General features: G+C 23.8%; 1 protein-coding gene across 1 annotated transcript in view; it reads right to left on the reverse strand.

The window, feature by feature from the left end:
* The window catches only part of LOC134835190 (uncharacterized), a 116,902-nt gene that overhangs the window by 1,396 nt on the left and 99,805 nt on the right, over positions 1-15,701 (reverse strand). Inside the window, exon 16 of the mRNA XM_063850061.1 lies at positions 330-482. Within this exon, the coding sequence (XP_063706131.1) occupies positions 330-482 (153 nt within the window). The remainder of the gene's footprint in view (positions 1-329; positions 483-15,701) is intronic.

Genomic DNA, 15,701 nt, shown 5'->3' on the forward strand with positions numbered 1-15,701 from the left:
AATTAAAATTAAAATTAAAATTAAAATTAAAATTAAAATTAAAATTAAAATTAAAATTAAAATTAAAATTAAAATTAAAATTAAAATTAAAATTAAAATTAAAATTAAAATTAAAATTAAAATTAAAATTAAAATTAAAATTAAAATTAAAATTAAAATTAAAATTAAAATTAAAATTAAAATTAAAATTAAAATTAAAATTAAAATTAAAATTAAAATTAAAATTAAAATTAAAATTAAAATTAAAATTAAAATTAAAATTAAAATTAAAATTAAAAATTAAAATTAAAATTATTTTTTATTAAAAAAAAACCCTTAAAAATTCTTACCCATATGTTTCTCCTTCATTTCACCCCCTTGAGTCTTTTCCCGCTTCCTCCTTATTGTCAAAACCACAATCAGCAATATTGCGATGCCAACGGTAAACAAAGTGCCGGTGAGTAGCGCAGCAATCGGTAGAATACTCAAACCACTAGAGCCATCTGGAAATCAAAAGAAAAAAAAGTTTAGCAAAGCTTTCCTTTTGGAAAATGAAACACTGAAAATTTTCGCTCCTGCGCATGACTTTCCTCCGACATTCAAACAAAAAATCCGGTAAAGACAGAAAATTAATCGCACCAGCAATAAATTTTAATGCCTCACCCACTCACCGAGATTAGTTGGACTGCCACGAGGATTACGCGCGAAACAAAAGAAGAAAAATACGAGAGAAAATGCAAAAACAAACAAAGAAGACACGAAAACAGGGCAATCAGTTCTTATCACTTTTTTCAGATCTCCTTCCATGCGCGCATCGACACACGAATAGTCATTATTGTTTGCTGTCCGTCACTAATTCTTCGTCACAAAGAGCAAATACCGCTAACGTAAACAAAAAAAAATAAAAGCAGTCTGTCATGTAAAAGGGATCTTGATAGCATTGAACTTTTTTTCTTGTTCGCCCGAAAAACGGTCGAAAACGAAAGAAACACGAGAAAATGGAAAAGAAATGCGATGGGAATTGATGCTTTACAGATCTCGGTAATAAATTAGGCTTTTTATCGGTTTTTATGTCGAAAACACAATGCCGGGATTGGCTACTTGTGCGGTATCTGTCTGGCACGAGAAGTTGAAGGACTTTAATTAGAAGGCTTGTTAAGTCACTCGATTTATTTAGCACTTTTTATGATTTTGAACATATTTTGAATGTTTTTAAAGCTTTTTAAGCGACGTAGATTTTTTTTCATTTTTTTAAATATTTTGAATGCTACCATGCTGCCAAAATATATTTTTTTTAATTTTTAATCGTATTTTTGATATTAAAAAAAATATTCAAAAAATATTAATTCTAAATCTTAAAGGCAAAAATTAAAGAAAAAAAATATTTAAATAAATTTTATTTTTTTTTTAATTTTTAAGAAACTGAAAATTTTGTATTTATTAAAATTAAATAATGCAAATAAATTATTTTCATTTTATTTAATTTAAAATAAAAAAAATAATTATTACTATTTTTTTAATTATTTAATTTTAATAAATACAAATTTTTCAATTTCTTAAAAATTAAAAAAAAAAATAAAATTTATTTAAATATTTTTCTTTATTTTTTAATTTAATTTATTTATTTATTTTTTTATTAAATTGCATAAAAAATTTAACCAATTTTAGTTATTTTGAAAAATTAAACCAAAATAAAATCATATTAAATAATTTTAAAGTTGACTAAATTTTAAATTAAATAACTTAATCAATAATTTGCACAAATCGAAAGTTATTTTACTTTTTTGATAAAAAAAATATATTTATTTTTTTATAAATATATTTTATTTTGTTTATCAAGCAATAAAAACAATTTAAAAAAAAAATTTCAATGAAAAATGAAATTTGTACTACGAGGTATGCAATGTACATTACATTAGATTTTCTTAATTTTTAATGAGATTTCAAGTGTTTTTTTCAAAAATATCTGGACATAAACCTTCTCGTAGTTGACCTTAACAACCTACGAAACATCCCAAAGAGATTCGTAAAACACAACTTGAGTTATTTCGTTACAAAGTTTGTGTGAATTTTACTTAAATTTTTAAAACGTTTAAAAATTTTATGCAAAAATTATTAAAAAATTATTTAATAAAAAAAATTATTGAAAAGTTATTTAAAAATAATATTTTAAAAAAATATTAAAAAAAAAAACAAATTAAAAAAATAGCAGAAAAAAGCGATCTAAAAAGGAATAAACAAGAGCCTTATGGTAACTATGTCGAAAAATTGCAAAGTAAATAAAGTTAAAGTTTGAGAACGAAAACTTGAATATAAATGATTTATTTCAGAATAAATATTAATACTGACGTAGACTGATATTTTTTTTAAACAACTTTTCAATAATTTTTTTTATTTTATTAAATTTCATTAAATTCGTATCGATTAATTTTAAAATAAAAAATTAATCTGTTATTTTTTGAAAAAAAATCATGACTAGCATATTTTTTTTTAACTCATAATACAAAGACGATCGACACACGCTATTGATATTATTTCCAACAAACAAGGAAAAACTTTTATCCTTTACTCAAATCTCCATTGTTATCATTTTGTGTGATGTTATTATTATTATTAAAAGCATACTTCGGTCTGTTTCTCTTTCGTGTGTTTGTTTGTTTGTTTGTGGCTGATGCACATTATTTCACGGCGAATATCTGATCTAATTTGAATGTAAACGGAAATGAAACAGTTCTGTACGTAATTTTTTCTGTTTTTTTTTTGTTGTGAAGTGATTTTTTCCATGCATTCATGCAAACGGCGGGAAATGGAAAACATTTTCAAACGAGGAAAATTATTTGTAATTTTCATTGCGATTCCATCTAAATACCTAAAAATCCATTGAGGCAGGTTTAATTGTTCGTTTTTCGTATCCAACTGTTCGTTTCAGTCGTTTCGTGACGATGACAGGCATTTTCTCATCAATCGCCATTGATTTATTACTTTACTCATTAACCTGCATTCCAATCATCATTATTTGTTGCCTTGCATCGTGTAGCGCCAAGGAATTTCCGTATCGACAAAATTTAAGACATTTTGGGGTTTAACCGACAATATATTTCGGCTCAAAGGGATAAAATACCGAAAATATTCGTACACACAGATCACATGTCACCGAAAGTTCAATTTTCCCAAATTAAACGTGATACGATTCGAAGGAGGAAGACGTGTTTGTGTGGTTTGTCAGGAATTTATTGGAATTTGATGCAAAACTCTCAAATATATTTTCTCCGATGCTTAAATAGATAAATAAGAAGGTTCGAGTGGATAGATGGATAAATAAAATGAGGCAAGTCCCTCCCATCAAGATTATTGGAATTATTACGAAATATCGAGAATTGATGGAAAGTAATAATGATAGGATGGATTTTCAGATGAAATTAATGAGTTTTGATGGGATATTCACTTCTGGAGTCGAATAAATAGGTTCAAGTTTCGAGCCGAAGAGCTTGTAGGATTTTATTGTAATTAATTTAATTGTCAGTGGAGACGTCTGGTTTAAAGAAAAATATGAAAAATTTAATTTAAAATATAAAATTCATGAAATCGTATACAAAATTTTAAGCAATATAATAAAAATCGGTAAATAAAAAAAAGGATTTCTTAAAATTTAATTATTAATGAAATTTTAATCTAAATAAAAAAAATAATAATTTATTAAATTAATATTTAATGATTTGAAATATTAATTAAAAATAATTAATTAAAACTAAATTAAATAATATTAATTAAAATAATATTAGGAATAAAATTAAATAAAAAATACATTTTTGAACAAAAATTCGTAAAAATTAATTTAATAATAAATAAATAAACTTAGTTTGAGTATTTTTATTTTTAAGTAGAATTTATTTTTAAGAAGAAATCAAAAAATAATAAATAAATAAAATAAAATAAAATAATTAATAAATAAATAAAAATAAATTTATTTTTATAAACTTAACTATTTAAATTTTAATTTTTTTTTATACATTTATCTGACTTTTTAATTTTATAATAAATTCTAATAATTAAATATTTAATTAAAAAAATAAAAAAAAAAAATATTAAAAAAAATAAAATTAAAAAAATATATTTCAACTTCTAAAAAAAATTTATTTGAAAAAAAATTAAAGAAAAAATATAAAAAAATTATTAGTGATTCGCAGGCGCCGAGTTTTTCGCCAAAAACGCGTTGGTTTCAAAATTTTGGGACAAATACAATATAAATTTGGTGATAAATACATAAAAAAATAATTTTTAATAAATGATTTTAATTAAGAAATAATCCTACGAATTTTTTGGAACGAAAATTTTCAGAAATGTTTAACTTAATTTTTAAATTTTCAATAAATTCTAAATAAATAATTATAAATAAATAAATTAAATAGTTTTAAAGTGAATAAACCAAAAAAAAATTAAAATAAATTTAATTAAAGTTAATTTAATTTAAAATTATTTTTTTTAAATATAGAAAATTTCTAACTTAACATTAATTTTTAATAAAATAAATTTATTAATTAATTAAATTCAATTTAAATAAATTTCTGAAAATTTCCGTTCCAAAAAACTAATAAATTTATTTATATCAATTAATTTTATTTTGATTTAATTTTTATTTTTACTAAGAAAAGATTCAACTTTTCAGAAAAAAATACTTTTTTAAATATAAAATCAAATTTATTTGATACAATTATTTATTCTTCGCACAATTAATCAATATCGCATTAAAACTTATGACCATGGAACAATTAACTGCCATTTTCTAGTTAATTCACTGTCATTCCATTCAAATTAACCCACATTCCGAATCCACTCAACCATCATCTTCTTCATTTTCTTCAACTTGACTCTATAATCGTTCCATTTTCATGACCTCTAATTTTCTCTACATTTTTTCTTTTCACTACTTTATTATTTTTATGACGGGATCAAATAATAAAAAGTTTTATTAATCACGCTATTTCAGGCTTTAATTACATCAAATTGCCCGTAATCCATCACGACTGGCGACCGCGGCAAATCGAAATGTGAAGTTACTAGTTGCATGATGGTCCCATTTAAATAAACGGATAAACAACTTTCTTGCTGTTGTTTGTTATTATTTTTCATGAGGGACAATCAACAGTCACATTTGTCCGTCGTCGATGAAGAAAAAAAAAATAATAATAAAAGAAAATAAAGAACCGATAATTTTTTTTTCTAGTGTAACAAAACACTGGCATGACGCGCGCAGTGGATATATTGTATAAATAAATATTGTTTTATGTTCCTAATAAATTACTCCATTATTTGTATAATAAATAGTAATATATAAAATAAAGACCATAAACGTTGCACGGTCCATAGATAGCGAACAATGAGCAACATTGTAAGCGAAGAAGATGATAACAACACAAAAAGGGAAAGATGAAGCATCAAAACATTGTGTGTGTGTGTGTCCTACATTCGAGTGTCTAGGAGAGATCTAATCACGAAAAGCAGCAGCAGCAAAAGTTAGAGAGTGTCGGAAAGACGTAAAAAGGGGGGAGACCGAGGGAAATTTCTTTGGCAACAAATTGGATAACGAAATATCATCCATCTTGATAGAAAAAAGTATCTTTGCTTGTTTACCACTGCTTTCGGTTTGTTTTATTTTCCTCTGATGCGGAGTTGTTGTTGTTTTTGTGTTTTTACTTAGTGCTACAATGTTTTGTATGGATTGTGAAAGGTTAGTGGTTCGCATTAGATTTTTTCAGGTCTTATAAGAAGCTTTTTAGGTTTTGAAATTAACTTTTTTGCATTTTTAGGCCTCAGGTTTAAAAACTAACTTCTTAGCTCTTGAAATGAAACTCTTAGGCCTCATTAGAAATTTTTTAGGTTTTGAAGCTCAGTTCTCAGCTCTTGAAATGAACTCTTAGGCCTCATTAGAAATCTTTTAGGTTTTGAAATTTGGTTCTTAGCTCTTGAAATGAACTTTTAGGCCTCATTAGAAATCTTTTAGGTTTTAAAATTTGGTTCTCAGCTCTTGAAATGAACTCTTAGGCCTCATTAGAAATTTTTTAGGTTTTGAAATTTGGTTCTCAGCTCTTGAAATGAACTCTTAGGCCTCATTAGAAATTTTTTAGGTTTTGAAATTTGGTTCTCAGCTCTTGAAATGAACTCTTAGGCCTCATTAGAAATCTTTTAGGTTTTAAAGCTTCGTTCTCAGCTCTTGAAATGAACTTTTAGGCCTCATTAGAAATCTTTTTAGGATTTGAAATTTGGTTCTCAGCTCTTGAAATAAACTCTAAGGTCATTTCGAATCTTAGTTTTCAAACAAAATCTACGAAACATCAATTTTCCACATTTTTATATATATTTATTGGACCGAAATAGCATCGACATTCATACATATTTATATAATATATCAATAAATGAAATTTCTAAAGAGATATAAAGTGTTTACATTGTGTAGCTATCGAAAGCTCTCACGTTTGATGGACTATATATACGCAAAGGATAAGAACCGCAAGAAGTGGAAGAGAAAGGGAATTCATGTAATGTGTGTCTGTGAAACTTCCTCCTTCCCAGCTTTGCTCTTCAAAAAAACGAACGAAAGGGACATACAAAAGTTCTTTGTGGTTCTCGGTAAAAAGGATTGATTTTAATTAAAATATCTTTCAAGAGTTGTGAGTCGAGAGAATTCCAGGAAAGAAAATCTTTTTCCTCTTCCTCAGGCTCTGTTCCGAAAACTCTTTGAACGGCTTAAAAATGAAAGAAGAAGAAAAATGTAACAATTTACGATGTTGATGAACCATTTTATGATTGCGCGCGGGGGAACGAGTCGGAAAACAAATAAATGTACTGAGAATCACAAATAAAACGAGAATAAAAATGATACGACGCCGATAAGGAAACAAAGGCAACAAAGTACCGCCTGCTACATAAAATTGATGGAAAAATGATGGAATACGGTGAATTATTTTTTTTGTATGTCAGACAATGAGAGTAATTTGCCGATAATAAGTATCGGAAAGGACGACTTTTTTTACGACGACACTCGAAGGTCTGTGAGATGTCGCCGGAAGCTGTCTTCTTCTGCATACTTGAGTGATAGTCAGAAGCAATTTTTCTTAGCGCGAGACGTTAAGTAAATTTACGGATGACCCCGTTGAGAGTAATCAATCAATTCACTAATAAAAGGGCTTTTAGACGTAAGTGTTTGATTTTCTTTGTTCAATTGTTTGTGGCACTAATGTATTAACACACATATCGGCTGACAGTTGATTATGCGTTATTTGTAATGTTTTGCGTGGTGGGGTGAAAGAATAATTTTTTTCTGAATTTCTATGAAAAAAAAATCGTTATTGAGTGGGATAGTTGATTGTCTGCTATTATAATTTTATATTTTTCATAATGGAAAAAAATTCAAATAATTTTTAAAAAAAATTTTTTAAACAAAAAATTAAAATTAAATTAAATTAATTAAAAATTGAAATTAAAAAATATATTTAAATAAATAAAAAAAAATATTAAAAAATATTTTAAATGTTCAAAAAATTAAATTTGAAGAAAATAAAAAAAAATATTTAAAATTAAACATGAAAAAAAGATAATTGTAAAGGCTTAAATTTTTTCCAATATTACTCGAAATTAAAAATAAATTAAAATTAATTAATAATATTTTTAAATAATTAAAAAATATAATAAATGAATAAATAATTATAATAAATAAATATTTAAAAAAAATATAAAACAAAAATTTAAATTATTATTATTAAATTCAAAAATTTAAAAATTTTATTAATTTTTAAAAATAATATTAAAATTTTAAAAAAGGAAAAATGTGAAAATATATTTAAATTTAAAAGGAAAAAAATAATAATATTTCAATTAAAATATGAGTAGTCTAAAATTTTTCACTTAATAAAAATAATATAAAATTTAAATAAGTTTCCTATTAATTTACAAAATAATTAATTAATACAAATTTTAAATTGATTTTTTTATTGATAAAAAATAAAAAAAAAAATAAATAAATAAAAGAGTATATAAAATTTTACAAAATAATTTAAAATTTAAATAAAGTTTAAATTTAAATTTTTAAAAAAATTATTAATTTAAATATAAAAAAAATAAATAAAAATAAAAAAAATTAAATAAAATGTTTTCCTTAAATATAAAATTTAATAAAAATTAAAGAAATTATTAAAAAAAAATTTAAAATAAAATTAAAATTAATGAAAAATAATTTAAATTAAATTTAATTTAAAATTTAAAATTTAAAATTAATTCATAAAAAGCGCTAAAGCTACTTTCCATCAAAAAAAAAAAAAAAAAAAAAATCAGTCGAGTCGTGTCGAAAATGATCGACAGGTGCGTGTGTACACATCTCAATCACTGTCACTTGTTTACACTAATAAGAAAGGCAATTTGGAACAAATAAAAATGTCCAACAAAATTTGAGTGGTGAGTGAGGGGCGAACGACATCGACGCCGTCGCGACATCATTTCATAAACTCATCATAATTTTTTTGTTGTATTTTTCCATATGATTTAATTTCATGTCAATGTCAAGTTCACCCGTTTTTCCATGTAAAACGACGGAAACACAACAAAAGAGTATTTAATAGTAATATAATACACACACATGGGTACCTCATGAAATTCCAACAAATTCTGCTGTGTGTCACTCCCTCTCTATGTTTTTATTTATTTTTTTTTATTTTAAATATAAAACATGACACACTCAACTTTCGCACAATGCTCGGAAAATGAAAATTTTTTTTTCGTGCGAGATGAAATACGACGCTAAAAAAGAGGGAAAGAGCAAAAAAAAAAGCTTTCGTGTATCCAATTTTATTTTTGCATCATAAAGTTCTGCGTTTCCCGGAGTGACAGAAAACGAGTGGGAGCGAACAAAAAAAAATCACCTTGCATTAAATTCAGGTAAGTGGAGCATATAATGGCCATACGTTTCTCTTTTTTCGCATTTTTTGTGTCTTTTTTGTCGCTCTTTAGTACGTGCTTTGACATTATCATATTCGGGCACAAAAGCAACTTGAGCACCGCGAAAAGGAGTGTAATGACGAAAAGTTTCAAAAGTTTTCTCTATGTTTGGGTGTCGTTGCGAAGAGGTGTTTGTTGAGCATGGAAGAGATCATAAAAATAATAAGAAAAAATTTTTTCAGTATTTTTGCGGATGAGGGGAGACTCAATTTTTGAACAAGTAGTAGCATTGTTGTCGTAATAATAATAATAAAGTAAGAATGCGTAACAATTGGCAGTTACATTAAATAAAATTATTTTTTTTTGTGTTAGGGAATTTTTTGGCAAACGTAAAAAATTTAAGGAATTCGGGTGTCTTTGGTTGTTTATTGTGAACTGATTTTTAGGAAGAGGGTGACAATTTTTCTTTTTGTAAATTATTTAAATTTTCTTGATTTTTTTTAATTTATTGATTTTTTTTTATTTCTTTTAAATAAATTATAAATTATTAATTAAAGACTATTTTTTAAATTTCAAAAAATATTATTTCTAATTTGTTTTAATTATTTTAATAAAATTAAATAATTTATTAATAATTATTTTAAATAAAAAAATGATAAATTTAATTAATTAATTCATTATTTAGTAAATAATTAATTAATTTTAAATAAATTTATTTAAAATTAAAATTATTGAAATTAATTTATTATTAAATTAATAATTAATATAATGATTTTGAAAATTAAATAAAATATTAAAAATAATCAAAATTAATATAAAGTTAAGAAAAATAAAATAATTAAAAAAAAAAAAAATAAATAAATAATTTAATTGAAAACTTGAAAAACAAAGAATTTTACTTTCTAACCTCAAATTATATTTTTTAATATAACATACAAAGATCATAAATAAAAACAAATAATTTTTGTATAGAAATTTAATGAAAAATTAACAATTTTTAAGGTTATTAGTTATTGAGAGAGTTATTGAAAGATCTTTAAAAATTATAATTTTTACCGCTAGAGGGCATCTTTTGATCACTTTAAGACTCAAGGAGTAAATTAAAATTTCTTAAGAAGCCCTTTTGTATAAAAAGTTAAATTTTGGATCCTTAGAGATCAATACGCCCTCTGGTGATCAAAATAAAAAGTTTTAAAGATCTCATGAGATCAAGACGCCATCTACTGTTAAGATTTTAAATTTTTTTGATCACTAAAGATCAAATTTTGAAATTTTTGATTTATGGAAATTATAAGTTCAACATGAATAAAATGAATAAATTAATTAATTAAAATGTCATATTTTTTTTTTTGATCAAAAATTTCAAAATTGATCTTAAAGTTTAATTTTTTGTCAGTAGAGGGCGTCTTGATCTCAAGAAAAATTAGTAAGCTGAAGTCAGTCAATAACAAAAAACCTAAAATTATTTATTTTCCCATGTCAATTTTAATAAATAGACTTAAGATCATCCTTCCACGAACACCGGATTTCACTCTTCACCTAATATTCCTTAATTTCCAATGAATTTTTTGTCTCACCCTAACAATCTTCCCTGCGAACCTTTTTTCTTACATAATATCATTATTTTAAGAGGACACTCGCATGAATTGAAATTGAATTGGAAGAAAAATGAATTTTTATATTTCTAAACAGTCACACACCTGCCATGCCCTGGCATGCCATTCATCGCAACAAGAACAAAAAAAAATTCTTTTATTATGGTCGAAGAAATTTATGTTACGTGTTTGCTGGGGATCTTTGTCCATCCATGTGATACAAATGTGTTCACATCATTTTTTTCTGCTTTTTATTTTCTTATTTAAAAAAAAATATGAAGTAAAAAATATAAAATAAATATAAATGAAAGAAGAGAAATTCTTCTCCCTACAATACAATTGAATTATCTCAGTCCATTTAGTTTTTTCAGCATAAAGCAAGGAGATAGAGGCCGAACATCACATCACCTTTCTTCACGTCCGTCATGTCAGTCGCATCATAGTTTCACGTACGAATAACAAACAAACAAACAAACGCAAAAAAAATAGAAAGAATTTTTCATCAAATTATTTTTTTTTCTTCGTTTGTTTGTTTCTTTGTTTGAAGTATTTTTACGGGCGGGATTCTTTTAGGATAAAAAAAAAAATAAACAATAGTGTCAAATTTTTATGATCGCACGTGTTAGCTGGGAGATAACAAAAGGAGGGAAAATGATCTTTTGACCCAAAATTCATAACAATTTCAATTTTCACTGCGTTTTAAGGAATTTATAGGGAGATTCTGATTTTATGTTTTTTATGTTGTCTGTCTTTCGAATTAATTTTAAAGGAAATATAATAGTTAATTATAATCATAATTAAAATTTATTTAATTTATTTTTTTAATAAATTTATTTTTAATTTATTTTTTAAATAAAAATCGTATTTAAATTTTTTTTTCAAGAATTAAAAATAAATTAAATTAAATAATAAATTTTTAAAAAATTAAAAAAAAAATAATTAATTGTCTAAAATTTTTAAGGATTTTTTTAAAAAAAACTTACAAATAAATCATTTTTTTTGTTAAATTATGAATAATTAAAAAAATCCTTTTTTTCCTTAAAATTATTTATTTTTCATTTAGAACATAAAATAAAAAATTGCACAAATTTCTTAAATTTCTTAAAATTAAAAAAAAATACTAAAAAGTAAAAAAAATCTGATTGTTATAACTTAAATAAAAAATAAAATATTTAATTAATTATTAAAATTAATAAAATAATTAATTAAAATAATTTTTAAAATAATTAAAAAAATGATAAAATAAAAAAAATAAATTAAAAAATAACTAAATTAAATTAAACTAAAATAAATGAAATTAAATAATAAAATAATTTAATATTAAATAATAAAAATAATTAATTTCTCAAAAATTTTAAAGAAAATTTAAAAATAAATATAAATCATATTTTTTTTTTGAAATTATAAAAAAACACTTTTTAAAAACTATTTTAAAAAACAAAATAAAATCTGAAATAAATTTAAATAATTCTAAAAAAAATTAATTAATTCTTAAAATAAATTTAGTGATTTATAAATTTAAATTTAAAAAATTAATTTAAATTATTTATTTATTTTTATTTAAAAATTAAAATAAAAAATTAATTTTATTTAAAAATTATTTTTAAAAAAAAATAAAAAAATCTCAAAGTCAAAATTTTATATCAAAATCCTATTGATTTGTTCATTTTCCGAAAGTAAACCTTCCATATCTCATTTTTGTGCAAAAAAAACCTCTTATTTTGTGGCATTTTCTGTCAAAAAAAAAAATTCTATCATTCATCGACAAATCCGCTCTACGTGTGATTCAACAGCTTTAAAAAATCGCTTAACTTTTTTTTTTTATTATTATTTCTCTTTTTTTTTATAGAACATATACGCAATCAGCTTACCGCCACCTGATGATGATTACTTACACAAACATCGACAAACGAACGAACGAACATAAAATATGTATTCAAGTACTTTTCGTATTATTCTTTTTCTCTGCGTTTCTTTTTTTTTCTTCCTCCTTTCACCTTTTCCTCCTTCAGCGGCATTGTTCCGCGCCAAACAAATGAATGTGATGCTAAATTATAAATTCAAAGCGCAAGTTAATGCGTATACGGAAAATTGCGTACAAAGAACAGGTATTTATTATCGTCATCATCATCATCGTCGTGATGATCGCATATAACAATTTTCTTTTTTTTTTCTTTGCTCGGCGCACATACGAGGCACCTCTCGATTGATTTGATTGTATTATATTGTTCTTCGCTTGAATTGAATTGATGACGGCTAAAGTGGAGTTTTCGATTTTTTGTGTGTGTCGGAATTTATGTCGGAGCGTATTACCGAGCAGCTCAGCAGTCGACGATGAAGACACGAAAGAAGAATCGATTCCGTTGACACACATGTGAAAAATTTCAAGTGATTCAATTCAAGGTGATTGTATAATAAAATAAAAAGGGAATGTGAGGAGATGTTTGTATAAGACGATGAGGAGGAAGAGGACAAAAAAAAGAATGAAGGAAGCATTTATCGATGTGCAACAATGACAAGCACACACTTAGCCGTAACAATTCAATTTTGATTTTCGTCTTCCTGGTTGTCCTGCACCTTTTTTCGGCATTGTCGAAGGAATTTCGGCAAACATGAAAAAGGATAAAATAGCAAAAAAGAAAAAAAGTTTGAAAAAAGAGAAGACTTTGACAATTTTATCAATTTGGTTGTGTGAATTTGGGATTTTTTTCAACAAGTTTCTGTAAAGCGAATTTTATCGTAAATTATTTTTCGTCGAAAAGGGAGATTTTTGTGAAGAAAAAAAATGAAAACCAGTGATAAATTGAAAGAAAATTAAGACAAAAGATAAATTTCGTTGTGGTTAAGTTCGGAATTTATTTTTTTTTTAATTCTATTTTCATTATTTAATAGAGATTTTTTTAATGTCAATAAATTTGATTATTATTTTTTTAAAGTGAATAAATTTAATTTTTTTCTTCGATCAGAGCATGATTAATTAAAATTTCAAAAATTAATTAAAATAAAAATTGATTGTAGCGTTTTAAACGTTAAACAATAATTTTTCATTAAATTAATTTTGGTTTTTATTTTTAAATTTATTTAATTTTTTTTTTAATCAAAACTGAAAATTAAATGAAAATTTAACTTAAATTTTATAAATAAAAATTTAAAAAATTATTTATAGATTTACGTGATTTTTTTTTCTTTCTTTTTTAATATTTTAATTTTAATTTTTTAAAGCAAATTTATGTGATTTTTTTTTTTGAAAAAATTATTAAATTGAAAAAATTATTAAATTAAATTTTAAGTTTTATTTTTTTAATATAAAAATAATTAAATGAATACCTAAAAAAATATTTTTGGAATAATAATTTTTATGAAAAAATTTAAAAGTTTAATTTTTAAAAAAATTACAATATAATTTTTTTAATTTTATTTTTTTTAATTAATAAATTTTCTGCAAATTTCACTCAAATTTGATTAAAATATTATAATTGTTATTATTTATTATTTTTTTTTAAATATTGAATTTTAATTTTATTTATTTATTTTTTTAATTTTAAAATTTTATTGTAAAAAATTAATATTTTTACAAAAATAAAATAATATTATTTTTACTTAAACAATTAAATAAAATTAAATAAAAAATTATTAAAATATTATTAAGTTTAATTGAAAAATTTAAAGTTTTAATTTTTTTTATATAAAAATAATTAATTTTTAATAAATACATCGAAAAAAAAAATTAAATATGTAATAATTCTAATGAAAAATTTTAATTTTTTTAAAAAATATTATGAAATTGCAATTTCATTTTTAAATTTTTTGAAACTTTAATTATTTTTTAAATTTCTGACGGTTTTTTTTTTTACATTTTTTTTTATTTTGCATTCAAATTTAATTAAAATATAATAAAAATAATTGTTATTTTATTTTTTTTTTAATTTTATTAAAAATATTGAATTCTAATTTTATTTAATTTTTTTAAATTTAATTTTATAATTTAAAAAAATTAATATTTTCTACAAAAAAAAAAAAAAAATAATAAATTAAAAAAAAAATAAAAAAAAAAGAAATTTTTGAACAATTTTTTTTAACCTTGTGATGATTTTTTTTTATTTTAGAAATATTAAACAAAATTTTCTCATTTCCATCTAAAATATAGAAAAATGCAAACCAGACGAGTCAACAAGAACATTTGTTCCGCATTATTGAAAACAATAAAAAACCGACCGTTAAATTACTTCTGCTCTGCCACCGATAAAAATATTGCGCTCTCTTAAATCCATCAACAAGCTACTTACACAACTACGAGAGGAGGAAAAAAAAACTCAAAACAGCATTTTTGCATAAAAACGGAAGCTCTTATCTACCCGCGTTACATTGCTGGTTACATCTCGACGTCGTTAAAGAGATATTTTTCAGTTTTTTTTTCGTTGTTGTTGTTGCATTCCCGTCGCATTGCCAACAATTTTCTGCAGGTATCACGGAAATGTGCCAATACACAAAAGCATGCCAAGCTGTCTGTTCAACACAGGAAAAAAAGCAGAATTTTATGTAATGCGAATGCATGCATCGGCACCACACAAAAGGATTCCTCGCTGATGAAACATTTCCACGATTTGTGTGAATTTTCCACAATCCAATCAAATTGTACACACACACGCGTTGCATTTCATTATGTCTATTTACCCGCAATAAATATGTTAGGCATTCCAATTGAAATTGCCGTTTGGGTATTTTTCGCAGGAAATTGCAAAAGATGCGATAAAATGCACAAAAAATCGATTATTGCCCAAAAAAATGTAAAAAAAATTGAAAAAAAACTGACAAAATGGAAACTTAATCCCATCCCGTAGTCAAGCGCTGAGAAATAAATGACAATCACACATCCCAACATTTATATCCATTATTGTCAATCCCCGAAGAAAATCTAGCAAACTATGAAGAAATTCGCAGAAAAACAATGAGAAAGATGGTACTTTAACCAATTTTTAACTTACTGTCGTCACATATGCCGAGACACTTACAAGAAAAAAGAAAAAACGAAGAGAAGAAAGAAAAAATAACACATTTTTATTTTCTTTCTGACTTATTTTAGTTTCAGCACAACTCACACAAGCATGACTTTATCATCTGTGATGCCAGCCGTTTGTTTGGTAATCTCGTAAATGCGTGTGTGCTCTGATCCTCTCTCATTCTCTCGGTCTTAAGGGT

Source organism: Culicoides brevitarsis, chromosome 3, assembly GCF_036172545.1.
Source record: "Culicoides brevitarsis isolate CSIRO-B50_1 chromosome 3, AGI_CSIRO_Cbre_v1, whole genome shotgun sequence".
In the NCBI taxonomy this organism is placed as follows: Eukaryota; Metazoa; Arthropoda; class Insecta; order Diptera; family Ceratopogonidae; genus Culicoides; species Culicoides brevitarsis.